The sequence below is a fragment of the Thamnophis sirtalis genome, unplaced genomic scaffold (genome assembly GCF_051295495.1).
Source record: "Thamnophis sirtalis isolate CommonGarterSnake01/CBP01778 unplaced genomic scaffold, rThaSir2_p1.2 scaffold_9, whole genome shotgun sequence".
In the NCBI taxonomy this organism is placed as follows: domain Eukaryota; kingdom Metazoa; phylum Chordata; class Lepidosauria; order Squamata; family Natricidae; genus Thamnophis; species Thamnophis sirtalis.
The window spans coordinates 16,416,310-16,439,561 of NW_028261389.1; the positions used below are offsets into that span (position 1 = coordinate 16,416,310).

Here is a 23,252-nt window from a genome sequence, read left to right on the forward strand (position 1 = left end):
GGTAACCTGAGAATAGAATGCAGATGATCTTGAAACCAACGCAGAGTGTGCCTGTTCAGATGAAGTTCCCTGTGGAAAGTGGATGAAGATCTGTGAATCAGGCAATATCTTCTGAGCCATTTGGGAAGCAGAAAAAGATAAATCTGTGGCATATGATACAGATGTCCCAGTTGGAGGGGGCGACAGAAAATCACCAGTATCAGAAGAAGTTAACTGTGATGAGTCACTGGAATACCCTTGGCTACCATCCAGCCAGCTCTGGAGAACAGAACTGCCTCTACTCATCATGAACTCAGAACTCATATAATTACTCTGTTCCTCTTTTACAGGCTGAAGACGAACAGGCTGTAAAGTTCTTTGAGTAGACTCCTCCTGGTTAAAATCTGTGTGACGATTTCTATAAACACACTGAGATAAGGTTGTACTTTCTCCTGCAGTTACACTGGGAGTTTGAACATGGAACTCAAACACGCTTGTTTGACCATCCCCACTGTGAGAGAGTACAGCAGGTGCAGAATGTGGAACAAAGACTGGATGAAAATTCATCTGCATGGCATCTGCGCTCAATGGGGTTGATATGCCGGATGCTGGCAATAATGGATTCATTCCAGAATCCAATCTCAAATTTTGAATTTGTCTTGCCAAAAATGTCTGACCTGTCTGATATTCGAAAGCAGAATTCTGAAGAGGGCCACCTTGTACAATTCTCGGTTCAGGAGTCTGCAGCAAATTTGGCTCAGTTCCTTGAGCATTATAGGATAGTGTCTCATAGTGTTCAGGTAATTGAGATTGGTAGTGCATGCCCATTAAATATAATGCTTCTTGGGTCAACATGTTTGTAGCATCTTCCGAAGTTGCTTGTCCAGGTCTGTAATCATTCAAGGTTTGAGTCGAGTTCAACACAGTGTTAGCCTGAATGTGTTCTCTTGTGGAGTTATGAGCAGTTGTGCTCATTGTTGCTGTCTCTGGTGTCCAAACTGTTGGACTACCACCAGGGAGAAGTAGATTTTGAGTGGTCTTGAACAAGGGCTGGAAATGGCAAGTTTGGGCTTCAAGGACAGAAGTACTTTTACGCCGTTGAGAAATGGACACCCCCGAAGGACAGGTGGGTGGTGGTGAGAAAGAGCCTGGCAGTTCATGAATGGTAGAAAAAATTACTTGGGAATCTAGGAATGCTGGGGTTCCCCCATACCGATGCATCACGGACTGAGGCTGTATTGACATGAACAAGACAAGTAGTTCAGACATTACAGAAATATATCACCATTTAAGCTCAATAAATGGCTCTCTTTAGTAACCTTATAGAATGGCTACACTTAGGTCATATTTAACACACAAAATGTTTTGAGTGTTATACAAATCCATTAAATACATCCATGGCAGAGACTGTTGTCTATAGGAATATTTGCTTTTGTTAGAAGCCGTTTTTCCAATCATCTTTTTATTAAGATAAATACATTTTGTTAGATTTGCTTCAAAACCATCATTTCTCCATACATATATCTATATTTTGCAATACAGTACACCTCCTGAGAAATAGTTGTCTAAATAGGAAGAGACTCTGCTTTTAAACAGCAACAAGTCTAGAGATTATTCATTGTTTTCACACCTCCAAAATCTAGTTATAACAAAGGGATTACATTTGTCAAGTGTTGCACTTTATTATGCTAGAATGGGTATGTTATCTCTTATAAAATTCTCTGTTAAACACATTCCAATATGATTAAAATGCTTGGTTTTTCTTTTTTATACTAATAGGATCAATTGAGACCATGTTATTAAAATTCAAACTGTTTTGGAAAAGCAGCAGCAAATTCTCCTATGACATAGAAAAAAATGTGGAGTGACAATTAGTCTTAGTCTTTGGGAATGGAGGAAAATGTTTTCTTGTACTGTAGGAAAGTGATTCTAATTTCCTCTCCTTATCTAAAAAAAATAATTTTAATCACTTCTGTATGTTGCCAAGAAAATATATCCAGCTAGTAGCAAGACATTGAACTTGTATCACAAGAGCTTTACTTTTACCTCCAGTTGCCACCCAGAGATTAAACAAGAAATCCATTATTGTTCTTAACTAAAATTAAAAACACCCAGTGCGTAATATACTGGGAGTAGCCCTAGGGCCCAATATGGCACAAAGGAACGGGGCTTAAGGAATAGGAAGCTTCTAACCTTCTTGAAGTCCATAAATGTGTGTCTTGAGGGTAATTTTCTTTAGCTCCCATGATAGTAGAGCAAGCAGTTGCTTGCTGAATAGATGAAGCTTAAAAATTGTTTCTGCCTTGTTCACATTGCCTACATGAAGCTCTGCTTCTTTACTGTGTCTAGCCAAATACATACATGATTTTACCTTCTTCATAAATGACTTGAAGTTAGGCGTGAGCAGTAAAACTTTCAAGTTGACAGATGAAAGCACTGAAGATATGATCTTGTCTAGTAACAAAACATCTGCAAATAACCAAGCTCAGACAGCACCCAAGAATAAACAGTTACAGGTGAATGTTATTCAGGCAATTAAAGCAAATCCACGCAGTAAGTAAATTATTATAGCAAATATATTTCAGTGCAAGTAAGTTTAAAATGAAGTATTATTTGATTTAAAAAATGATCATGCATCAGAGGATTAATAATATGGTAGTTTGTTACAGGTCCTATTTGTTATAGATCTGCTAAAGAGGTAATGTTCATTATCTTCCATTTCCTTTGCAAATTTTGATTATTTTAATTGCTCCCCCAATTGATTTAATAAAAAAAAAATCCAAGTTATCTTGCTTGAAACTGAAAAAAAGAAACTTTGATTTTAGGTTTTGATGATTAGAATGATTTTGCAATTAAAGAATTGGCTTGAAATGTGAAATATGAAGCAAAAGGTTGATGCTGTATTATGATTGGAATGTACTGTATCAAAGAAAGTTGGAAGTTATTTTTCTCTCTCTTTCATTCTACTGTCTTTTCTTATTTTTCTAATATTTGTTTCTTCTATATTTTTGTCTGATAATGAAATTTAATAAAAATGTATTTTTAAAAAATCCATCTTAGGAAAAGGAATATACACACAACAGTACACATGTATACACTACCAGACAAACCTATGTAACAGTTATGTCTGCCAGACCCTGTGAATTAATTTTGTAATCTTGTTGAAATATATGTATTTGTATTTCTATTGACATTTTCTTTTGTTTGCAAATTTCTGAAGGTTTTTTTTTTTTTTGCTCTTTTACTGTTATTGTTAATCACCCAAAATCATTTATTTGAGATGGGTAGCCATGTACTGCAAATTATTGAACAATAAATAAATGCCACTTTCAGGATTACTAACATATAACAGATAGAAACACCCAATCAACTGAGGCAAATTCTGAGAAAATGTTAAGTTATACTATCCTAGGCTAGCGATTAAATAGAAGCTGCTAGGAAATCCAGGACTGCAGGGATGTTTTTTTTAAAAAAAAAAAGGAATGATAAACCATTTCATATTATGCCAAGAAATGTTGGCCATGTGGTTGCCAGAAAGCCTGGCACAGAGTTAGGCTGTACAAAGTCACCACAATTACAGAATTAGCACATCCTGAAAAGTGTGCATTAGGTGACTCAATTTTTTCACTCCTCCGTATGTCCATGAATCGCCACAAAAGTGTCCAATTATTGATTTTGCAACTACAAATAATTATTTAACAAATAAGCAAAGTTGCAATTATGGAATCCACAAATAATGAGAATCAACTGTAGTATTTACCTGAGAAAACCTTCAAATGTTTTTGAAATAATACCCTAATTTTCAGATTCCTCCTATAAATTATGTGATACGTTTAAGCGTTTTCCCAAAGCTTTGATCAAATTAATTTCTAACTTCAGGAAGGAGAGGAATTAGCTTTCCTATAGCACAGAGTAACCATGGTGCCTTTTTCGTCCTAATCCAATACTAGAAGCCAGGATGTATTTAGTGGTAACTTATCTTAATGTGTCAGGAGTGTGACATACAGGGCTGACAAAGAGGGAAGGCAGGCTGGAGCGCCGTTGGTTGCGTGGAGAGGTGATATGCATGGGCAGGACACTCTCCAGGGCTTTGGAAAGCTTTTCACCAAAAGTTTCCTGCGGGGTAGTCCGAAGATAGGAAGAAGACAGAGGTGCAGACAACGCTAATGGCAGGGTGGAAGGAGAACTGGGAGGGATCAGGGAGGAAAGGAAGGGGGAAAGAGTGGAAGCACAAACTGACATGCTACAGCCATGTTGAGGCTAAAAAAAACACAAAGAAATGAGCATAAATGACATGACTAATGAGCTGAAACTCAGGAAGATAATCATAGCAGAAGACTGATTATAACAGACAGGGTTACCAAGAAATTTGACAGACATCACACACAAAATTAATATGTGCACCTTAGAGGCCTTCAGGTTTTCCTCTATTAAATTCCACCAAAACTAAATCTACAACAATATAGTTAGCAAACAGTGGTGTAGAAAAGAGGCATCTGCTCCAAGTTCAGGTCTCAATTAGGATGTTGTGTTTAAGGGATCCATTAGAGGTGTACTCTATTTAGGCATAGAAAACAAGCTCTTAATGAAGAAGACCTCTTTCTTCCAAGTGTTAACAATTAAATATTAATATAATTGTCTCTAGTTGTCTACCCCCCCCTTTCTTCACTTCAGTTGATTTTTTTTGAACTGGAATGGCCTCCTAAATAATGCCTTGCCAGGATCTCTCTACAATTTTATTCAGCTAAGAATTATATGACACAAAATAATGATTCACATTATAATCAGCACATGTTCAGACTTTAAGATTAAAAACAAATTTGACAACTGAACAATATGGTAGAAGAGTTCATTAGAAAATAAAGATACTATAATCTGCTTACATTCCCAAGGTAGATGATAATTTACTTATTTTGTCAATTGAACCAACTTAAGATTTTTAAAAAAAGTTATGTAGTAGCTCTTCCAGAAGCCAGTATTTTTTCTTCTCACCAGTTTTTTAGGTTTTTTAATTATTTTCTTCCCAAGTCATCTTTCCACTGAGATTCCCTCAAAATTGTAACTTCCAAAAGAGATGGAATTCCGTTTTTCTCTCTCTTGGAAATCTATTTGTCATTTGAAAATGGCCCTTTCAGAAGAACTATTAACATACCCTTAGTATTATTTATGATTACTGAACCTTGAAGCAAGACATGTGAAGACTGTTTAATGGGTTATTGTTTAAACAATATTTTTGGAATGGAATCAGAGGAACTAAAATTATGTATACAAAACTTAAAGCTAAAATGTTGCATTTGGATTAAAAGGGCACAAAGCAGTGGTGGGTTTCAAAATTTTTTGGAACATCGTCTGTAGGTGTGGCCTGCTTTCCGGGTCCACTGGTGGAACCTCTTCTAACCGGTTCAGTAGATTTGACGAACCGGTTCTACCAAACTGGTGCGAACTGGTAGGAACCCATCTCTGGCACAAAGCTTCACAAGTGCATTTGAAATGTATGGCAATGTTTCTCTTCTAGAAAAGGATTACTTTCCCTAGCTACCTGCATCAATATGATATAAATAAATGTATGATTATCCAAATGTTGCAATCTTTGGCTATGGGTCAAATTCTACAACCAGTTATAATTTTTGCCAGTACAGATCCCACAAATAGCTTTTTTTCATTTAAAAAAAGTATAATGAATAGAATAGGAGGTGAGATTGTCTAGAAATCCCCCAATGTCAGCTCTGAAAGCCCAGCAGAGAAAGATACAAATTATAGGGTAACACAAATGAACACATGAAGTGGGAAAGGTAACTGTGCCCATAAGCAAGTAAAAGAGAGCTATAAATAAATGGAGACATAAGGTTCACTTAAAACTGAAGTGGTTACATGCAGCATTCTATAATGGTTAATTCTTCTTACCTTGTTTAGCTGCAATTGAAAACTTACAACACATTTACATAACACGTGTTTTATAAATGTCATCATTTGTTCAGAAACTCCATCCCATGATTTTTATTCCACCCACAATTCAACAATGCTTGAACCTAAGTACAGTTTCAAATACCTCTGTGTGTGCATTTATTGCCAGTAAGCAAATGTTTCACATTCAGTTCACTATGCTTACTTTCAGAACATTCCTATTTCAAAGCAATCTTAGGGTAAGCAACAGGCTTGCGCACACAGTTTCCTATATTACTTATGATTAACTTCAGACTGAAAACCTGAGGTCTAAGCCCACCCAGGAAAATTGAACAAGATTCTAGGGTTCTTGCCATTCTGCTTAATGTTGTGCTTACCACTGTAGAGGTCTGGTATCCTCCAGGCTGTTGTGACTGTGGCTGGCCAACAGGAACTGAATATCCTGAGGCTGGAAGTGTTGGAAGAGACTGTTCTTGCTGGGAAGTGAAGGAAGTCGTCTGCTGGCTACTCAAACATGATTCACTAAAGAGAGATGAACCCTGGCCACTATCAACTGTGCCATCAGCTGTAAAACACAATATAAATATGATTTTTAAATACCAGGTTCATAACTTCATGGTAAGTTCAAGCCTTGTAAGTGCAAAGAACATTCTCATTGATTCATTTATTCTCTCCCTCTCTCTCCCCTCCCCCCCTCTTTCCCCATTTAATATGTTGAAACCCCTCCCCCCCTCTTTCCCCATTTAATATGTTGAAAGTGATGTGCTGAAGGAAGATAGTGCATAGAAACGGAATTTGGATTCTCAGGCTGGATGTTGACATTGAAATGTTGACACTATTAAGTCTTATGTAATTATCACATTTTAAATAAATTACTATAATTAAAATTACAAATATCATCCATAGTTTTAGTACTTGAAATTATCAGATACCTTAGATGAAAGGCATCTAAGGCAATAAGGAAAATTTGTTCTTATACATTATTTTTGAGCCGAGGTGGCGCAGTGGTTAAATGCAGCACTGCAGACTACTTCAGCTGACTGCAGTTCTGCAGTTCAGCTGTTCAAATCTCACCGGCTCAGGGTTGACTCAGCCTTCCATCCTTCCGAGGTGGGTAAAATGAGGACCCGGATTGTTGTTGGGGGCAATATGCTGACTCTGTAAACCGCTTAGAGAGGGCTGAAAGCCCTATGAAGCGGTATATAAGTCTAACTGCTATTGCTATTTAATATTTTGGATTTCTCTATCTACTTTTCAATATACAAAAAATGGAGGAAAAGTGTTAATATCCCCAAATTTTTCAACATCAATTCTAAAGAGATATTCTTTTTATTATTATTACTATAGTTTATCACACAATCAGCCAGATATTTACATGGTATCTGGCATTTTTTGTCTACCTAGCGAGTCCTTCCCAAGGACCTGGGTGGGATAGGCAGATGTTATTCTTTGATGGCATTAAAGGTAGCATTGCAGGATGCAAACTATTACTACTATGGTTATGATCATTTCCTTCAAATCATCCCGAATAAAAATAATAGCATAAGATTTCTGCCAGTGGGCGTTTGAATTTTTTTAAAAACTTTTGTTGCAATTCAAAAACAAACTGAGTAATAGCAAGGAGATATGCAATAATTCTCCAATAGTGATTCAACACTCTTCTTCAACCCCAGGGGACTATTTTTTAATTATAGTCTTTAGGCAAGTTTACTAGGAAATATTTTTACACTTTATTCCAATCAAATTAGAGAGCAAACCCAGACACCATGCCTTTTGTATCCCAGGGACTTTACCTTAAAGAAGTCTGTTAAACTTTGTGTCTTCCCCACCCTGTCAGGGCCAGTATGTTAGTGGAACTCAATATACATGTGTCTGTTTCTGTGAACTGGTTATATGCCTTCATTTTCTTTTGTATTGGCCTATTTCAAATTTTGTGCTTCTAGTGATCCTTTTTATCTTGTTTTTTCTTTCTTCTTCTTTTGGTAAACTGGTTGTTAGTCACACAGAGTTATATAGTTATGATGATAGACAGAATCTCTCACATAACAGTTACCTGGGCAGTACTAACAATTTTGCTTATGGTATAAAAGTCTACCTTAAGATCAGAAGTTGTATTGGGCTGTTTAGAGGTGAGCTTCATGGACTTGGGAGATAATTGTAATTGGGAGGAAAATAACTGAGATATTAATGTGTATTTTCCTCTTTTGATCTTCTTCTTGCTTATATAATTCTAGTGATTTCTGCTATTCCCTACAGCTTTTGTGTGTCGCTGAAGGATGCCAAATAAGCCAAAAAATAAATAATAGATTTTGTGTTTTTGACATAATTATAAAAGAATACACCGCTTTGGCTGGCAAACCATCTTAAGAGAAGAGGAAGGAACCAATTTTTCCTATATGTATTCATTCCCCAGGTGAATTATTAATTTTTGCCAGTCCAAAGATCTTTTAATGCTAATACATTCTTGAGGAAGTAAACAGAGATGAAATTAAATTAACTATGAAACTGATAGAAGGAAATGCAAGAGTCTAGTTATTAATAGCAAAGACATGACTGTGGAATAGATCACAAATTGCTAATACGCTAGATTCAAGTTCAATTTTAGTAGCAGAAGAAAGCCAACCAGTTTCCACAATATGGATTTTAACATATGCCCATCATTTTCAAGGAGAACATCAGGAATCACTTTGATGTCCTGAACCTCATAGATTAGGGACCAGAGAAACTGTAGAATGATTGTAAAGAAACTGTTACAGATGGATCAGGGGTGTGTTCTGGCAGGCACTACTGCCGGTTTCTCATGGCTGCATTGCATGCGCATGCGGAGTTCAATAAAAATGTTCAACAAAAATGACAAGATGGCGTCGCCAGGATAACCAGTTTGGAGACGTGGCAGGCCTGGGCTGCTGCCAGTTCCAGCGACCCAGGCCGCCAACCACTACTGGTTCGGCCAAAATGGTCCGAAATGGCACTGGGGGCTAATGGCGACAGCTCCTAGCCCCACCAGGCTTTCTGTGAGTCTCCAGATACTCATTCAGGCAGTTGATGGTAGTATTTGCACTTTTTAAAAAAGTCTCTAGTTTTTTCCTTAGGAATCTCAGGAGTTCCAGGATGGCACAACCGCCCAGTTGAGTCGATAACTGGGTAAGTACCTGGTGACCAGGGCGTGGCCCAAAGAGCTTATCTGACTCAGCCCAATCAACGAGAGGACAAGGTCAACCCATCCTGGATACTCACTATGGAGAATAGTAGGAACCCACCACTGGCATGGATGTGACAATCAACTGCCAAAGATCAAGAAACATAAAAAAGTACACTGGAGGTGGAAATTGCCAAGGTAAGTCAAAGCCCCAAAAATACAAAGATCTCAGAAATGAATTTAAAGAATTTCAGGGAAAAGGGAAACAGCAATATAACATCTGTAAAGACAATGCATATAGGAAAGTAATGAGATTTTTTTAAAAGGTCAATTACTTTCATCGTAATATACAAATTTTACATGTTGTTTTGTTGTCTTATATTGTACTAATTTCCCATTTATATTTGATCTGTCAAAGAAATACAAGTATTTCTGATTTACAACAGTTCGTTTAGTGACCGTTTGAAGTTACAACAGCACTGAAAAAAGTGAACAATGGCCATTTTTCATACATATGACAATTGCAGCATCCTCATGGTCATGTGATCATAATTCAAAAGCTTGGCAACTGGCATGTATTTTTGACCTTTTGTGACCTTCTGATAAGCAAAGTCAATGGGAAAGCCAGATGCACTTAACAACTGTGTTACTAACTTAACAACTGTAAAATGGGGCAAAATTCACTTAACAACTGTCTCACTCAGCAACAGAAATTTTAGGGCGAATTGTAGCCATAAGTTGAGGATTACATGTAAATAACTTCCAGACAGTAGTACATTAGGTTGGTTCTCTGGATATATGGATCAAGGAAGCTGCATATTTCTTGAAGTGAGGTTAGAAAGTAATTTTGGAGAGATGAGGAGAGGCAAACAGAGTCAGTCTAGAGATTAATCCTTAACCTGGACTCAAATGAAGCTCCATCTTGGGAGATTTTTTAGGATATGATTCTAACCAGAGATGCTAGGATGGCAGTGGCGGTCACAAATGCTTTAGAATAGAATAGAGAATAACAGAGTTGGAAGGGACCATGGAGTCTTCTAGTCTAACTCCCTGCTTAGACAGGAAACCATACACCACTTCAAAGAAATAGTTATCCAATATCTTCTTTAAAACTTCCAGTGTTGGGGCATTCACAACTTCTGGAGGCAAGCTGTTCCACTGATTAATTGTTCTAACTGTCAGGAAATTTCTCCTCAATTCTAAGTTGCTTCTCCCCTTGACTAGTTTCTACTCATTGCTTCTTGTTCTACTCTCAGGTGCTTTGGGGAATAGTTTGACTCCCTCTTCTTTGTGGCAACCTCTGAGATATTGGAACACTGCTATCATGTCTCCTCTAGTCCTTCTTTTCATTAAACTAGACATACCCAGTTCCTGCAACCGTTCTTCATATGTTTTAGCCTCCAGTCCCCTAATCATCTTTGTTGCTCTTCTCTGCACTTTTTCTAGAGTCTCCACATCTTTTTTACATCGTGGTGACCAAAACTGAATGCAGTATTCCAAGTGTGGCCTTACCAAGGCATTATAAAGTGGTATTAACACTCCAAGGGAATCTTGATTCTATCCCTCTGTTTATGCAGCCTAGAACTGTGTTGGCTTTTTTGGCAGCTGCTGCTCACTGCTGGCTCATATTTAAATGGTTATCCACTACGACTCCAAGATCCCTTTCACAGTTACTACTGTTGAGCAAGGTACCACCTATACTGTACCTGGGCATTTCATTTTTCTTGCCTAAATGTAGAACCTTATTCTTTTCACCACTGAATTTCATTTTATTAGATAGTGCCAATGTTCAAGTTTGTCAAGAACCGAGAACGGTGAGTCTGGGGGCTGCTGCTGAGGCTTGCCTTGGCCCGGGTCGCTTCGCGCGCTCTCAGTTCAAAAAAGAAAAAAGCTTCTTTGCGCTCTTCCCAGCGCTCCATGCTCTCCGTGGCTCGAATCCAGCTGCCAAAGCCGTTTCCAGTAGATTTGTGTGATGGTGGGGCCTCTGAGCTGGGAATCCCTAGCCTCTAGCCTCCTGATTGCATAAAAACCCCCAGGGATCAGCGCCACGTCCTTGGCAAAGCCGGAAATGGCTGCCGCAACCTCAGCGCTCCCGCCGATCCCAAGGATACAAAGTAACACTCCCTGGTGGTTAGAAAGGAAAACCACGTAGAGCTACTTACAGCCTAGAGCAGAGAGCTAGCTACAGTGGCTGCAGAGGCAAGGAGGTTCCAGTAGAGATAGAAATTGCAGGAGAAGTTAAAAACATGATTCGTTCTTTAACCGGACTGAGATGAAGTGGAGAAGGAAGGGTGGAGCACAGAGGCGTGTCTTCAGCTTCATCCCAGTCTCGTGGCCAAATGGGCATGTCAATACCATCCACTGGAGCCTCCTAATTTAGTAGCTTCATCTTATGAAGAATAGGACAGTGCTGAAGAGGGAATTTATGAAAAGTCTTTGAAGTTCCTGCACTCACATAAACAAAATTGAGGCACTTGGCAACCAGTTTGCACTTACAGCCAATTGTAGCATCTGTGGTCATGTTATCGCCATTTGTGACTTCTCTGCTGGCTTCCCAGCAGGGAAGATCATAAGTTGCCTGGGTAAGTCTCCTCCCAGCCTTTCTTTTCTTACTCCCAAGGTACCTAGACTACTTGATAATGTAGGTAGTAGAGTGACTGTTTTCCCTAAGGGGGAGGGGAAAGTGTCTTTTGAACCTTTTGTGGTTTTTTTTAAAGTTCTCTTCTAAATAGAAGAAATTTGATCCTGCCCGGTCTGATGACATCACCACAATTTATGCAAATACTGGAGATTAATAATAATGTTAATGATAGTAAGAAGATAGTGAGATGGAGAAAAAGAGTGGCTTCTCCACTGTGATTAGATGACAGTGGCAACAATTGATTCTGACAATTTATGGTTCTCTCTGCTAGATATGAAATCAAGCAATGGTGATTTGGCTTCTGTTGCAACCATTTTGTCCCTGCAGGAATCAGTGTCTATTTCTGAACATAATAGCAAAGCAGAAACTGCATCCATAGTTACAAAGATTGACCATTAATCTCTAATGACAACTTAGCCTCCGCTATCCACAAGTGGGGGAAAAATGGAAGTTAGGCGACACATACAGAAAGTACTTACATAATACAGAAATACTGGGTTGCTGGAACTGAACCTGTTGGTGCTGATCTGCCTCAGGCTCCTCAGGTTCTACTTGGGTAGAAACAGAAGTTGAAGTGGTGGGAACGGCAGTGACACTAGTAGTAGGCACAGCCTGTTTTGTTCCTTGTTGGGCAGCCCCTGAGTGTGTTTTCTGTTCTGTCTGCTGCTTCTGATTGACTTCTTCTTGCTTTCTTTTCTCCTGTTCTTCCCTTACCAACTGACGCTGCTCTCTCTTTCGCTTAATCAAAGATACCCTATCCTTTATAGCTTTAGCCATTGTTTTGTGATCTCCTTCACAGACATATCCAGATTCAACCTGAAAGAAAAACAGTTCTTACTATTAGACGATGGTGAATGACAATAAATACATGTATTTATCACATCTATAGAGCCACCCATCTCACATGAAAGTGACTCTGGGCAGCATATAGCAATCAATTAAAAAAATGCATAAAAACATTCACAATGAAAAAATAATAATTATAAAAAGGCACAAAACAGAAATGCATGGTATTAACTTCACCAAGACAGCCATTTTTAGAATGACACAACATAAATGAAATGATCACCTTGTCAGTTTTAAATTAACTATTACAAGAACATTAGAAGAAAATATTTGGTTTAAAAATTATTCATCACAGTATTCTCCCAAAATATTATGAGATCTTATCAAGGAAACAAGCCACTATAGCAACTATAATAGTATAGCCACTATTGTTCAGCCTCTTAGGACAGCTGACCCACAGCTACCTGGAATGGAAGGAAAATCTAGATGCAGTGTCCTCTGTTTTATTAACAGATAATCTACACTGAAGTCATAAGGTGAACTCAAACCAGGATGTTTTTAAGACTTGAAATGTTTCGATTTGATTTTAACTAAATGTTGGTGTTGGTGTATATTCAATCAGTTATTATTTCAAGTACTGATTTCTATTCGTAATTTTGAAATGGAAGTCCCAAATATTATTTTTTCAAAAGGCAATTCATCCAAGAAACTTGTTCAGTTCTAACTGACTGGTGGGGTATGGAAAGATTTATATTCTTTGTAGACATCCACTTATTAGATTTCTGAGTGTCAATTGTTATCTCTGAGTCAGTTAGTTACAAATGAAGAAGCTTCTTGGATGAAAAGGAGAAACATTTTCAAAGAAAAAACCAAAACAGTCCAGTTGTTTTTGGAAAAAACATCTTTTGAGACAACCATGACCTGGATGATTGAGAATCTCCCAAGACTTGAAATGAAAGGTTTATTATGTTGTTTATATTTATATTTCTGTTGTTTAATACTTCCTCCTCTGTAAATCATTTTGAGAGAGATTTGCTTTGTAAATTTTCTAAAAATGTCAAATATTTTATGTAAATAAACTTTAGAAATTACATCTAGAAACATCTGTCTCAGATTGATGGTAGAAAAGTTTACTAATTAATCTTATCAACTGGGGAAAAAATAAAAATATTTTGTTTAAAGTTCTGCTGGAAAATGACAAGCAACATTCTAAACTGCATTTTTTAAAAAGCAAGTATTCAAGTGATTTGATTGCTTTTAACTAAGTAAGATATCATAATATACCTGAATACATGTCAACAATATCTGAAGCATTAAACTGGGCAATGTACAAAATGGAGAAAATCACTTTTAAGAAATGTGGTTGTTCTTGGCCAATGTAAATAGTATTTACCTCAAAGTTTTGCCAGATTGTATTGTTATTTGCTTATTTAAAATATTCTTGTATTAAATGGAGAGACTTGGGGTTTAGTTAAGAATTTTGTACATAATTCACTCATGAATTACAGCTTTCTGTATCACTTCATTTTCAAGTATTGAGTTTTGTACAGTTATCAAAATAACAAATGGACCAAACTGTATCCAAAACTCAAAAATCTACATTTAGAGACAGATACCTAATCCCTTTATTGCTCACCATTTCTTGTGCTACATCCTCAGGAACATCTCTTTCCAAGTCAAAAGAAAATTCTATTGCTTCATTATCCTTGTATTTTCCTTTTAGCTTTTTAATATCTTCAATTCGTAACCAGAGCTTAATAGCAATTTTCTCTCCATCATCTTCTTCTGCTAATTCTACACGCACACCAGTTTCTTCCTGGAAGAATGCATGATTCAAAAGGTCCTTGATAGCATATCTGATAATTATAAAAAGAAGAGATCAAGTTATAATTTAGGGCATCCATGAGTGAGATGGAGATTTAGGGATACAAAAGCAGTGCAACTAAATACAAAAGATTATTCAAACTTTACCATTTGAACCAAACATATTTTCCTCCCAAATAAAACCTTAATTCTTATGCAAAGATAAATTGCATTCATGCCACTTTGTTCTCCAAAAAAAGAAAGCACTTATTTTTTAAAGATCTGAAGAAAACATCATTACGATGCAATACTATGATACAATGGATGAGGCAACAAATGTTTACTTAATTATTAAAGGAAATACTGTCAATACATTTTAATGCTTCACCCATTCTTTAAACAGAAGAGGACAAATTGGAAATTTATGCCTTCTCTACAAAAAAAGTAATTAGTGCAATTTGAAAAAAAGACTATGGGTGTAATTTGACCTTCACTGAAAGAAATGTTAATGTGTGCTTGCAAAACCAGCGCCACATTCATTGATTACACACTAAAGAAACAGTCAATAAACTAGGACCTGTGGACAAATACAACCTCCTGCTGGTTTTTACAGCCCATAAGCTAAGAAAGAACAGGTAAGCAGATGGAGATTGTCAGGCCAGAGTTTTAGTTGGGTTCCCAGGGCAAGGGACAGGGCTGAATACCAGGTCATACTGGGTGGGCACCTCTCAGAAGATTCCTTGCTTGCAGCCTGGCACCATTCTAATGACAGCTGCACTAAGCCTGCAGTCACAGAGAGGTGGGATTTTGGCCTTTACTGAAAGAATTTGCCAACATTTGTAGAGTACTGAGGCATTACAGATTATCGGAAAGTTTTTCATCAAAACTATCAACATAGCCCATTTCTACTGCTCAATCCAAATAGTAGAAGAACATTTACCTTTCATCTTTATTTTGACGAATGCATCCCTCAATTATTTCCTTCACTTCAGGAATAGCTACTTTATCAAAGCTGGCTGGCTTGACTCCCTGAAACAAAGAAATAAGACCATACAAGGAAAGTCATTATTATATATTAGTTATATTTATCTATCTTATCTATCTTATCTATCTTATCTATCTTGTCTATCTTGTCTGTCTGTCTGTCTGTCCGTCCGTCCGTCCATCCATCCATCTATCTTTTACCTATCACCTCTATCACCTCTTTATCCCCCCCTCTCTCCACTCTCTCTCTACCCTCTCTCTCCGCCCGCTCTCTCTTGGCAGACATCTGGATCATTAAAGCAACCATGTCACCTTCTAGGATCATGAGGCTGTCACCTACAGCTACACACTATCACCTCTATTACCTCTACTCTCTCTCTACCCTCACTCTCTACCCTCTCTCTCTCACTCTACCCTCTCCTCCCCCTCTCTCATGGCAGACATCTGGATCATTAAAGCAACCATGTCACCTTCTAGGATCATGAGGCTGTCACCTACAGCTACATACTATCACCTCTATCTATCACCTCCACTTTCTCTCTACCCTCTCTCTCTCACTCTACCCCCCTCTCTCTACCCCCTCTCTCTCTACCCTCTCCCCCCCTCTCATGGCAGACATCTGGATCATTAAAGCAACCATGTCACCTTCTAGGATCAAGAGGCTGTCACCTACAGCTACACACTCCTGAATATGGAAGTAGTTTCTTTAGTGAAATGCAGACTAGTAACACGTTACATTCCCAAATGTTCCAAAAATCATTTCAAAATGAATCCAAAGCATTAGTTTCATTAAAGAGAAAAGGCCATTGGCATTATTATCTTGTGACCATGTATTTTATTCATTACAAAACATGGACACTAACTTACCTCCAAATCAAAACTAAATACAATAAAGATACTAAATTATATGACATTGAAACAGAACCACACAAATTGGATAAAATTATTCAAAGCTCAGATAGAAAGATGATAGGGAGAATATATAAAATCCTCCTGAAGTATAAAATGGAAGAGGAAATTGTGAAAGAACAAATGATAAAATGGGTGCAGAACTTTGGCTATAATATTGAATTAGACAAATGGGAAAAATTTTGGGGAACAAACTTAAAAATGACACTATCAGTTGCATACAAGGAAAACCAGTACAAAATGTTTTACAGATGGCACCTGGCACCAACAAGGTTAGCTAAAATCTTAACAAATACCTCCCCAAAATGTTGGAAATGCGAATCAATACAGGGAACATATTACCATTTATGGTGGACCTGTGAGGCGGCTAAAAAATTTTGGAAAAGGATCAAAAATTAGCTGGAGGCAATAACAGGGGTTAAAATACAATGGAAACCTGAATTTTTTTTTATAAGGAATAATGTCTGCGAAATACAAAAAAGAAATCCAGTATTTAATACTACATATAATTACAACAGCGAGGATTGCCTTTGCCCAGAAATGGAAAAACAAATTAATTCCAAGCGAAGATGAAATAATAAGAAAGGTTATGGATTGTGCTGAAATGGACAAACTAACTAAAGAAATCCAGGGAAAAGAAGAATCAGAATTCTACCAGATATGGGATAAATGGTATAGGTGGATGGGGGAAAAAAAAACAAGAATCAATGAAGGAATATAACAAAAGTAAAAAAATAATAGTTATGAGTAAAATAAGAGGGTTAAGAATGGTGAAATCCAAATGCAATACAATAGAAGGGAAAATAATATAAGGTATCGATTGATAGTTGCTATTAGAAAGAATAGGAAGCTCCTGTTCATATTGTACTGTGTAAATGTGGTGTACGTCTAAATTTTGTATGTGTGTATTTTACATGTTTGTTAATAATTTTTTTAAAAAAAATAACATGGACACCAATAACACATTTCTTTAATTAAATGTGCAAATGTAATTAAAATTAAAGCTGTTCCCCAATTAAAATTTAGTAAATGAGTTTCGATTCATTGAATCTACATGCTATATTACTAAAATAATACTATCATTTCTCCATTCTTCCAAAAGGTGCCCTTACACACATAACATGTGCCATCACACAAGAACCATTCTTTCATCCTGTCAGTGAATGGAGAATTTCTTTTTTAACATGTTTTTTATTTATCTACATTTTCCATATTTAATCATTTATTAAAAAGTTTTTAACCGGTGAAAAAAACAGACCCAATTGAAAGATGTAGCCCAACTATAATATTCAAAACCACGTATCATGTTTCCCCAAAAATGAGACAGGGTCTTATTTTCTTTTGACCCCCAAAATAAGCACTTGGCCTTATTTTGGGGGAGGTTTTATTATTATTTTGGGGGAGGCAGTGAGCATGATCACCTCATGGCTGCTGCTGTGTTGCAATATTTTTGGGGAGGTCTTATTTTTGGGGAAACAGGGTACATATATAGAATAAGAAAATATTATATCCACAATTCAAAGATTCCCTAGCAACAGAAAATAATATTTTGAACTGAGTCTTTCAAGTTAAAAAAATGATTAGTTTATAAACAAGGTTGCACAACAAAGTTCATATATTTTTCTGAAAATTATCTAAGCTACTATTGTTCAAGAATAACTTGTATTACAAAAGTATATATAATCTAATACCAGATGAAGTAAAAACCACTAGACACCCAAGTATTGTGCTTACTGGACACATAAATAATGAAGTTAAGTTTTACATATTTTGAATACGCCATGCAAAGAGTCACTGGAGAAGATTTCCTTGTTTGGAAAAATTGAGGGCAATCAAACACAAGAGAAAGCAAGATGGCTAAGTACAATTACTAATAGCATAAGCATGAGCTTAGTTTACTAGAACTCAAGACGCCATTATTGATAGACAGTCCTGGTGAAATCATTGTGTCATGAAGGTCAGAGCCAACTGAATTGTAAACAACAAATTACCATCTAATCTTCATTCAACCATCTTTCCCCATAGTCCTCCAAACTACTCATTTTATTCAAACGAGTACTAACCTCCAAGTCTTATTAGATATCTTTGTGAATTTCAGTTAACTCATATTCCACCAATTCCTTCACTTATTTATCTAGATTCAGTTGATATAAATCAATGATTTGTTTACATTGTTAGTAAAATTCAAGGATTAACATATAGATGTAGGCTGAAATAGATGAGATAAGCATACCACTCTTTCAAATAGGCAATACAGAAATACACCAGTCTACCTTTTCAGGTTTAACATAATAAGGAAATATGTAGTATTTCATGAAAACATGTGTGAAAGTGTGTAGGCATGCACTGAGGCACTATAAATAATCTCCACACACACACTTTACAGATCCACATATAAGAACCCCAATTTTTTTAAAAAATCTCCTACAGTCAGCATTCTTGGAACAAGACAAAGGAACTCCAATACAAACGGTTTTTAATATCTATGTCTGTCTGTCTATATTTAGATATAGATATGAAATTACAAATCTAAGAAATATATTTTTATATGACAACACTTTATCTCACAAGATAATCTCCCAGACTGAACATCTACTGCATTTGTTCAGTTCTTGCACACATGTCAGCTGACAGTTTGGGTGTTCATTAAATTGTTTAGAAAATCATAATGATCAAAGTATTTCTCTCTTGGATAAGTCTTAACTTCCCCATTGGATGTGTTGAAGACCGGTGGATGTATTTCTCTGCACTACATCCAAATCTTTTTTCATAACTTTATAGTATGCTGACAGATAAATTGTTTTATCTGCAATCAAAATCCATACCTGCCTCACATGATATATGAGGAGTTGTCCTAGAACCCATAGAATCTACACAAATTGCAATTTAACTTTATTCCTAGGTTAACAACCTTCAGTGTAGAAGAACCAATATTCTGAACAATCCAATTAGATCAAACAGCCAGAAAAATACAGATAGATTCAAGTAGTTGTATTTTCTTGTAGCTTTGAACATTAAAGGCCTTCTATTACACTCTGACCTAAATGTAACATACCAAATTAACCAGATCTTCATAAAGCATAAGTTTTAACATCTTTATGAAATCAATCTGCCTACATAAGAACATTCCTATCCACATAGAAACACTAAATCTTTATATTAAGCATTGTCATTGTTAAGTATAGATATAATTTATAATTGTTCAAGTATAGCCTGATTTAAATACATATCTATGTGATTGAAATTCTTACCTCTGTAACACAGTCCTTATGGGAGCAACAGAAACAGTGTGAATTTATGATGAGAAACACTGGACAAAAATCTCGCTTTGAAAAATCCATCAGGAAATAATACTATTATACAAAATTTGCAAAAAAAAAAACCTGTTCTAATCAGAAAAGACTCTTAAATGTTATGCTTAACGCACAGCAGAAGGAAAGCACACTTTGAGCTTTAAAGGAAACATATCCTCTTCATTTACAACTTTACTTTCCCTCATCCTGTGCAGTCTGAAGAAGTCAGAGCTCTGTTGAAAACACCGCTTTCACAGCCTAGGACCCTCCAGAGAGAACACACCAGCAATGTCATGCAATATGTAAATCTGTTTACAGCTCCTCCCATTTGCTTTCCTGTAACTTCTTACGAAGTGGTAAGAAATTTGAACCACTGCTGTTCAATATACTGTAACATCATGCAGAAAGATAAAGAAAACAGAAGAGAAAATGAAATATTTTTATTTCTTGAAAAATTACTTATCAGTTGTTTTGCAAACTTAGTAATAACAAGGGGGGGGAAAACCCAGGTCACAGAATTCCTTTCCTATTCAGTTCCCATTGCAATCTTCGCAGGATTTTACAATACATTTTATTCCATCCTAGAACAGAATATAAATTAATAATTATATCAAATTATTGTTATGGTTACTGTTGTATTTGTCACTATTATTGTCACATTAGTTAACTTTCAGAGAATATAACTGAAATTGCCCTAGTATTCTTACATTTGACAGAGTAGTTATATCTAACAGCACTTTGAACTCAATCATTTTGGGCAAAGAACTCCACATTGGTCTGCCATCAGCCTACTCTGAGTAAAGTTCGGATGAAGAGAGCCACAGAAAAAGCAAGAGTTTGTTCTGATCAGGGAGTGAGGTGGGGTGGGGGTTCTGGATGCTGCTACTGCCAGTTCGCTCAGGGACACGCTTGATGCGTGCTACGTGTGCACAGTACTAAAAAAAATGAGAAAACCAGTTCGGGGGCATAGCAGGCCAAGTTACTACCTACTCGGTCAAACCAGAAGCTACAGAAAATGTGTTGCTGCTGCTTTTCCATAATGTAAAGCTTTTATTTAGACTAATTGTATTACATTTTGTGATGACTTCCGTAGTTTACTAGACTGCTACCACTTAATGTTATTACTGAATGATTAATTTGTAATTTTAGAATCCTTCATCTATTATTTTTTAAGACATCTTGTTCAAAGAATCTGAGATGCAGAATGTATTAAAGAACTGTATGCTACAACATTACATATACTATTACATATACACCAGATGAACTTCACCAATGGTATAATATACAACTGTCTGTATAAAATGTATATGGAGTGTCCCTTCGTGTGTAAAATATCAGGAAAGTTATACAGGTAGTCCTTGACTTACAACCACAATTGAGCCCAAAATATATGTTATTGAGACATTTGTTAAGTAAGTTTTGCTCCATTTTAGGATTTTTCTAGCCACAATTATTAAACTAATCACTGTAATTTGTAAAGTTAGTAACACAGTTGTTAAATGAATCTGGCTTCCCCATTGACTTTGCCTGTCAGAAGGTTGCAAATGTTCACAGTACTCAGGACATCGCAACCATCTCATAAATATGAACCAGTTGCCAAGCATTCACATTTTGATCACATGACCACAGGGATGCTGTAAAATGTGTCACAAAGATGGTCATAAGTCACTTTTTTCAGTATCATCGTAACTTTGAATGGTAAAGAAATTGTTGTAAATTGAGGACTACCTGTAACAATTGAGACAGAGCTCAGGATTTCTTCAAAACAAGAGACTTAAATACAGAGTCTAAAATGAATTTTATTGAGAATTACTTTAATCTTCTTTTAGACTTCATCATTAATTATATTGGCCTATGAATTCCTGAGTCGAGCTGCACAAACAAAATGCTTTTACAAGTCTACATTACTATTTTGCTAGGCTATTTTGATGCCAGTTTGAACTAGATGCAGGCTGTTATAAAGCATTAAAGGAATTTTAAAAAGAACCCATGATCCCAATGGAAAACAAAGTTGACCTTGCTTCCCTCCAAGCCCAGGGCAATAACATGCAAGGCAGTTCATTTGCTCAATGCTCCTTGTGAAACACAAACTCCTATTATTAGCAATGAAGTCTGGGAGGCTTGCATATTTAATTTCTTCCTTTTGGGTCTATAGTATGCCCTAATACAGCCTTTAAATGCATTGTTTTTTAAAAATAAAAACATAGCCTGCTACTGCTCTTGTTCTGTTTATTCAATATTAACATACTCTAATTGCAAAGTTAACTTACAGAAGGTAAAGGTACTTTCTTTAATTAGCTATATTAGATTCAAAAACCACATTATGATATATTTTTGCTGAATCTAATTATTCCGGAAAATGATATTTTTAAGAAGGCAGTTCATGACATATATTCCCTTCATTTTCACTCATAGTTACTGGCATTAATGTGAGCAAATGTTCATAGCACTAACCAAAATCACATTAGAAAAAATTAATAAGATGTTTAAGTATATTATGTATGTCTGTTTTTTTAGAAAAATGGCTCCGCGTGCCACCGGTTCGCCATCAGGGGCATATACAATGCAATTTTTTTTTCATTTACTTGTCCTCATTTAACTTGGAGCCAAGTTAGAACAAGTGTTGAAAGTGTGATTGCAGTTAACTGATCTTTAAAAGGATGACATATCTAACTAGAATTGCAGAAAATGGCAATAAAGTTGCTGCATGCTTTAATAAAATCACTTTTGAGCAGAGAACTGCAAGTAATGCTAATAGCATCTTCCTGAGTAAATGTAAGTCTGATATTATATTGGATGGATGTGTATGTTTGTGGAGAGGGAGGACAGAGGAAGAGATATTAAATCTGATTAAATTTGATTTTTTGCAGTTTCTGAGGGCACGTGAAGCATTGCCCTGCCAGCTCCAGTGCGCATGTGTGCGCTGGCCAGCTGATTTTTTAACCTTCATTTTCAGCCGTTTTTCTCCCTCTGGAGGCTTCAGGGAAGCCTCCTGAAGCCTCTGGAGGGAGAAAAACGGCTCAATGGGCAACCCGGAAGTCCGTTCCTAAACTTCTGGTTTGCATGTTGGGCCATTTTTCGCCCTTCCCAGACTCCTAGAAAGCCTCTGGAGCCTAGGAAAGATGAAAAATGGACCTACCGGTCCTACCGGAAGTCAGAAAACAGGCCGTTTCTGACTTCTGGAGGGCCTCAGGGAGGTGGGGGAGCCAGTTTTCACCCTCCCCAGGCTCCAAGAAAGTCATGCGTGCATGTGCGGGGCAGCGGAAGGGTGGTGGTCACATGCACATGCGCAGGGAGCACAGTGCGGGGGGAGATTAAATTATGGAGGTGGCACCCAAGGCGAAAAAGGTTTGCCATCATTGGTATATTCATTCTATATAAGTTCAGTAGGAGAAAAAACTAGAAACAGATGACTTTAAGCATTACTGTATTTTTTTTCACCAACTAGGCTTTGGGATTTGAGTTTTCTGGTTGTCCTTTAAAAAGTGATTGAGGTGATGCCCTGTTGAAAAATAGGACATATTATGATAAGTAAAGCCACTAAACATGCATAAATCTAGATCAATATTTTTCAAGCTTGACAAATTTAAGATAGAGAGCCGAGGTGGTGCAGTGGTTAGAGTGCAGTACTGCAGGCCACTTCAGCTGACTGTTAGCTGCAGTTCGACGGTTCAAATCTCACCGGCTCAGGGTTGACTCAGCCTTCCATCCTTCCGAGGTGGGTAAAATGAGGACCCAGACTGTGGGGGCGATATGCTGACTCTGTAAACCGCTTAGAGAGGGCTGAAAGCCCTATGAAGCGGTATATAAGTCT

General features: G+C 36.9%; 1 protein-coding gene across 22 annotated transcripts in view; it reads right to left on the reverse strand.

Moving 5' to 3' along the window:
• LOC106546218 (serine/threonine-protein kinase WNK1) overlaps positions 1 to 23,252 on the reverse strand; it is a 112,783-nt gene that overhangs the window by 45,727 nt on the left and 43,804 nt on the right. For 15 of the 22 annotated variants that reach the window (XR_015697693.1, XR_015697692.1, XR_015697690.1 and 12 more), the window contains 6 exons: positions 15,193 to 15,281; positions 14,086 to 14,305; positions 12,143 to 12,479; positions 6,261 to 6,448; positions 3,985 to 4,239; positions 7 to 1,212 (listed from right to left, as the gene is read on the reverse strand). Coding sequence is in view for 18 of the 22 variants with exons in the window: in XM_014063033.2 (XP_013918508.2) it covers positions 7 to 1,212; positions 3,985 to 4,239; positions 6,261 to 6,448; positions 12,143 to 12,479; positions 14,086 to 14,305; positions 15,193 to 15,281 (2,295 nt within the window). In the remaining 4 variants the exon portion in view is untranslated. Of the gene's footprint in view, positions 1 to 6; positions 1,213 to 3,984; positions 4,240 to 6,260; positions 6,449 to 12,142; positions 12,480 to 14,085; positions 14,306 to 15,192; positions 15,282 to 19,396; positions 19,688 to 23,252 lie in introns of those variants that run through there. The other 7 variants (XM_014063037.2, XM_014063032.2, XM_014063038.2 and 4 more) reach the window with 4 other exon arrangements.